Source organism: Geotrypetes seraphini, chromosome 10 (assembly GCF_902459505.1).
Source record: "Geotrypetes seraphini chromosome 10, aGeoSer1.1, whole genome shotgun sequence".
NCBI classification, from domain to species: Eukaryota; Metazoa; Chordata; class Amphibia; order Gymnophiona; family Dermophiidae; genus Geotrypetes; species Geotrypetes seraphini.
Window position 1 is genome coordinate 144232083 of NC_047093.1, and position 5632 is coordinate 144237714.

A 5632-nucleotide genomic window follows, 5' to 3' on the forward strand; every position below is an offset into this window, starting at 1 on the left:
TGAAGGGACCATGTTCATAGGGAGCTGGGGTACAGACTCATCTCTTCAAAGTGGGGGGGGGGGATGGGGCAGATGTTGCTAGAGACCTAGACCACCTTAATAAACATTACCTACCTCTTGTTCTAATGGGACACCCCAGGGTATACCTTACCTACTATGAAGGTGTCCCAAGCCACCAACATCCAAGTCCTAGCCAGCCATCATCTTATGTAATTTGTGTCTGCTTATCACCCCTCTCCCCCCCCCCCCCCACACACTTTGAACTGGGCCCATGTAGCCACCCCCAAAGAAAATCAAGTTGACTAATGTATGCAGCAGGGAGGGGTTGTAGCCCTGGCTGGTAGGATCTCCCCCCCCCCACCCCAGACTACAGGCATATTCCACATACTTTACCCTCCTTCCCCACTTTTGTCCCAAGTCATAGTAAAGGCCTAAGGAGTAAGACACAGGCCAAATTTAATGCTGAAAACAAAACAAGCTTTATTGGAAAACATGTTGAACAAGACACCAGCAGCCCTGCCCTTGACACTCCCACACCCCTTGCCCCCATGATATCACAGCTGGAGACCTTGGGCATCACTATACCCAGTAGAGCAGGCTGGCTCCCCCAGGGCAGCTTTAGCTGCTCTCTCCCAGGGTGTGCTTGTCAAACAGGTACTCGCCCATGCCTTGCTGGGGTACGCCCAGGCGCTTCAGGTTGGTGATAAAGTCCCCGAGCTGCTTGATGGCTTTCACCTGCTCCTCCAGATACTCAGACTCCAGGAAATCACAGAACTGCAGAAGGGTTAAAACAAAAAAAAGGCAGATTAGGAACCAAGATTCGATCACCAACAGGTCACCTCCATAGTATTAGGGTTGTCCAGAGAAAACTGAAGTTAGAAAGAGCCATTGCAAATTTGGAAGTTTACCGCAAGTTTTACTTATGAAACACATTTAAAACCCATCTTTGGGGGGGTCAAACAAAGCTGTTAAGTTTTTGCATAATGGAGCAAATTTCTTGGTATTATAAAGCTATAACTTTCACTTGGCAAGAACTACCAGTATTTATTAAACTAACAAAACCTGCTTTATTGTAGAACAGAAATGAACACCAATAGCTAAAAACTCTTTTGAGTAGTCTTCTACAAATGACTTTCCAAAACTCAAGCTTTCAGTGTCTTGATATGATAAAAGCCTGCGCTACTGTCAACGCCTTGCAACAAGGAGGGAGGAGTGTGGCATAATAGTTAAGAGCAACCGCCTCAGCATCCCGAGGCTATGGTTCAAACCCCACTGCACCCTGTGACCCTGGGCAAGTGACTTCATTCTCTGCTGCCCCAAGTACACCGAGCCCATAGGGGGAAGTGCTCGAGTACTTGATTTTGTAACCCATTTTGTGCTCCTTTTGGAGGATGGGCTAAAATAAAGGTATCGCTGGCATTGCCACCAATTCTGTGTACCTCGAGGTCTTGTTGCCAAGGGGTGGGAACAGTATTGCACTTCATACCCAACTACCTCAAGACACAATGCTTAGAGCGAATACCATTGGTAGGACTTCTAAGTTTGTGCTATTAGTGAAGAATGTTAAGTATTTTCCACAATAATAATGCAGATATTGAAGGTTCTAGATTTTTTTTTCTTCATAACAATCTTTAATGTCTAGTGTGAAAACATAAGTCACAGGACAGGTCCGGGACGAATATCAGGAAGTTCTGTTTCACGCAGCGAGTGGTGGACACCTGGAATGCTCTCCCAGAGGAAGTAATTGCAGAATCCACCGTTCTAGGATTTAAGGGTAAACTAGATGCACATCTCCTTAAGAGTGGCATAGAGTGATACGGGTAAGGGTAAATTAGATGCACATCTCCCTTAAGCATACAGTGATATGGGGACTAAAACTATGCCAGGGTACATACACCTGGCAGGGCCTCTGCATATGTGGATCACCAGACTTGATGAACCCAGGGTCTGATCCTGAGATGGCAATTCTAATGTTCTTATAGCTATAATACCAAGCAATCTGCTCCATTAAGCAAAAATGTACAAAGCCATAACCGTTTTTAGCACCGGCCACAGCAATAAGCTCCAATACAAAATTCCTGAGCGTCAGCCATTGCCACTACAGCTTGCACTAAAAACTGCTTGGTTTTTGTAAAGAAGGGGGGTAAGAACAGTTTGGCTTTGAGTGACCCTAGGAAGGGCTTTGAAAGAAGTTTTACATTTTCTGATAAAGCTCAAATTCATGGGAAAAACCACAACTTCCAATTTGCACCGATTTTCCAGACAACCCTAATGCATATTCATTAAGTACCTTCTAAAAACCTTATTAGCTGTGGGCCCTCTTGAGGCCTGGCAGCAAAGGCCCTACCTGAAGGCCTCCCACTCCCACCCTCAAAATCATGTGGAGTTCTTCCCTATACTCACATGGGCATCATTCTTCTCAGAAGCCACCTTGTGCAGGTCCAGTAGGGCCTGGTTCACCGTCTTCTCCAGCTGAAGGGCAGCTTGCATGGCCTCCAGGGTGTTGCCCCATTCGTCACGGTCTGGCTTCTGTGAAACAGGAGGACATGCAGTCAGCTCAGGCTCTGGGTAGCCATCACCCCCCCATGATAACCAAGACAGTCGAGTGCCACTAAGGAAACTGGCCACACAATGGTTCCCCCACCTCCTCTCACCTTGATGTCCTGAAGCACAGCCCGGCCTCCCCTCTTGTTCTGGTACTTGAGAAACTTCTCGCTGTGCTCCCGCTCCTCATGGCTCTGTTCCTTGAAGAATTTGGCTACATGGTGAAGAGCCACATCATCCCGGTCAAAGTAGTAGGACTGGGAAGGAAAAGGGGGGTAGTGTTAGCACCCATTACTCACACCTAGGGAAGCCTAAGGACTAGCGAGCCCCCCTCCCAAGAAGAAGGAAGTGACATTATCCTCCCCTACACCCCAGCCTTGGAAAGCATAAGGAACAGAAGCGAGCCTACCCAGAGACAGGACTTAGCTTGGAAATCAGCAGAGGAGGAGGGGCAGGAAAAAAAAGGAGGAAGCTGTACCCTAAATAAAAGGTGTATCTTGAAAGATTAGCCAGGACAGGTTTGGGCAGGTTCTGTAACAGCCTTAATTACAGCTCACACGCCATTAGAGCCACCCTCAGCCATTTCCTCCCCTCCCCCCCCCCAGAAGGAGCAGCATCTAAGAAGGGAGGGGTGGGAAGCCAGATTTTCAGCCCCAAGATGAAATTAAAATCTCCCTCCCTCCATCTCAAGGGAACAAAAGATCAGAGAGCCTGCTAAGCCAGGCCACAGAAGCAAGACATATACACAAGAAAGGTCCGTGGGAAGGGGGGGGGGGAGATAGATCACGGAAGGAGAGAGAAACAAGGAGATCCACCCTACCAGATGGGGACGGGGACAGCTGCAGGATAACCATCCGGTTAAAAAAAAGAGGCGATAATCGCCCAGCCACGGGGACTCACCATGGAGAGATAGACGTAGGAGGCATACAGCTCCAGGTTGACCATCCGGTTAATAGCAGCCTCGCAGTCTCGGTGGAAGTTCTGGCGCACCTGGGACTCCATCAGGGCTTCGTCGGTGGTTCGGGTGGCAGAGAAGGAAAGAAAAAAAAGACAGCAAAAGAGAGCGCCGAGACGACTCCAAGAGGTTCCGTTCAAACACTGTTGAAGCAAGAACCCAGCTCAGAGCCTACGTGAACCGAACAAAGGGGGCCAGCTCTTATATACCCTATAGGGCGGGCGGGGCGACTGCCCCTCCCCCACCGCTTCCTCCCGGGGTGAGCTCATTGGGGCTCTTCCATCTCTGGGCCTCTCCCCCCTCCCTCATCGGGCTCTTCCATCTCTGGTCCTCTCCCCCCCTCCTCTCATCGGGGCTCTTCCATCTCTGGGCCTCTTCCCCTCCCCTCATCGGGGCTCTTCCATCTCTGGGCCTCTCCCCCCTCCTCTCATCGGGGCTCTTCCATCTCTGGGCCTCTCCCCCCTCCCCTCATCGGGCTCTTCCATCTCTGGGCCTCCCCCCCCCTCCTCTCATCGTGGCTCTTCCATCTCTGGTCCTCTCCCCCCCTCCTCTCATCGGGGCTCTTCCATCTCTGGGCCTCTTCCCCTCCCCTCATCGGGGCTCTTCCATCTCTGGGCCTCTCCCCCCTCACCTCATCGGGGCTCTTCCATCTCTGGTCCTCTCCCCCCTCCTCTCATCGTGGCTCTTCCATCTCTGGGCCTCCCCCCCTCCCTCAAGGGGGCTCTTCCATCTCTAGGCCTCTCCCCCCCCCCCCCACTACTTCCTCCAGTCGCATGCCCAGAAGCGAGGCGTGTTCTCCCGGGCAAAGTGCGACATCTCAAGAGAGGGAGAAACCCAGAGAATAAGAGATCCCAGAAGCAGAAATGCATTTGCTCCCTCCAGAGAGGAGAGAGAGGCGATGAAAGGGTCTAACCCTGGAGAAAATGAAGCCAGATTCATCGAGTCTCTGGTGCCCCTCACTTTATGTGGTGGTTGGTTTTATAGTAACTTAAAATATATATACTGTATATTGTTTTTTCCAAAAACTTTATTCATTTCACAACTCAAATCAAGTACAATCAATATAAATAGCATTTTACCTTTCAAATACACCTGACATCTTATAATTTGTTCTTATAAATTAATATAATAAATCTTTTCCTTAATCATTCATAAAGATGAATTAATTTAATTATAATAAAAAATACCCACCCCCACCCCCTCCCCCAAAATATTTTATTGATGTTTTTTTATAAACAATCTGAAAACATCATAATACACGGTATAAGCAAAATCATTAGAAAGGAAGTGGCTCTGGTGGGTGGTAAGAGAGATGGGGGGAGGGGGAGGGGTGATGGCCATGTTGCTTCCACCAGTCTAAAAGGGAAAGGGAGAAAGGAGAGAAACTGGCAGAGAGGGGCCCCCACAGAGAGTGAAATCTCACTGCTCAAGATTCCCCCATCAGTGAGCCAGGTTTTACCTCTGACGCCTCTACTACTCAGAATCCTTTCAACCTCTCCACTTGGGGGGGGGGGGAGGGGGCTATCCCTATCCCTATCATGCTCTTAGGAGGATGTCAATTGTCTGCGCCTCTGGAATCTTTTGTCACTGACTCTGGGCCTTACTTTACGGAGAGGGTGGTGGATGCCTGGAATGTGCTCCCGAGAGAGGTGGTGGAGAGGAAAACGGTGACCGAACACAGAGGATCTAGAGTCAGAAAATAATATTAAATATTGAACTATGGCCTGTACTGGGCAGACTTGCACGGTCTGTGTCTGTATATGGCCGTTTGGGGGAGGATGGGCTGGAGAGGGCTTTGATGGCAGGGAGGGTATAGATAGGCTGGAGTTGGTTTTGACGGAGATTTCAGAAGTTGGAACCCAAGCACAGTACCGGGTAGAGCTTTGGATTCTTGCCCAGAAATAGCTAAGAAGAAAAAATTTAACAAATTTAAATTGAATTAGGTTGGGCAGACTGGATGGACCGTTTGAGTCTTTATCTGCCGTCATCTACTGTTACTATGTTTGTGACTCATTTCCGCTCTGTTTTCCCCTTTGCATGTGGCCAATGGTAGATATTGTACCCTCTCCCTCAAACCCCTTCTTCATCCCTGAAAGGTGAGTCTCCCCCCCCTCCACTCCCACCCAGTCTCTT

At 49.2% G+C, this 5632-nt stretch overlaps 1 protein-coding gene across 1 annotated transcript; it reads right to left on the bottom strand.

Moving 5' to 3' along the window:
- Window positions 1-455: 455 nt before the first annotated feature.
- LOC117368366 (ferritin heavy chain A) lies at window positions 456-3704 on the bottom strand. The gene is made up of 4 exons (XM_033961959.1): window positions 3445-3704; window positions 2655-2801; window positions 2404-2529; window positions 456-774 (listed from the first exon to the last, which is right to left on the bottom strand). Exons 1-4 carry the CDS (start codon window positions 3544-3546, stop codon window positions 619-621), a joined length of 531 nt encoding a protein of 176 aa, XP_033817850.1. The 5' UTR covers window positions 3547-3704; the 3' UTR covers window positions 456-618.
- Between the last annotated feature and the right edge of the window lie 1928 nt (window positions 3705-5632).

What these genes read in the sequence shown, in the direction of transcription:
- LOC117368366 (XM_033961959.1), bottom strand. Translation starts at nt 3,546, where the DNA reads ATGGAGTCCCAGGTGCGCCAGAACTTCCACCGAGACTGCGAGGCTGCT. An exon ending in CCTACGTCTATCTCTCCATG is followed by an intron (nt 2,802 to 3,444) that starts GTGAGTCCCCGT and finishes TTTCCTTCCCAG; the next exon opens with TCCTACTACTTTGACCGGGA. An exon ending in CTGTGCTTCAGGACATCAAG is followed by an intron (nt 2,530 to 2,654) that starts GTGAGAGGAGGT and finishes CCTGTTTCACAG; the next exon opens with AAGCCAGACCGTGACGAATG.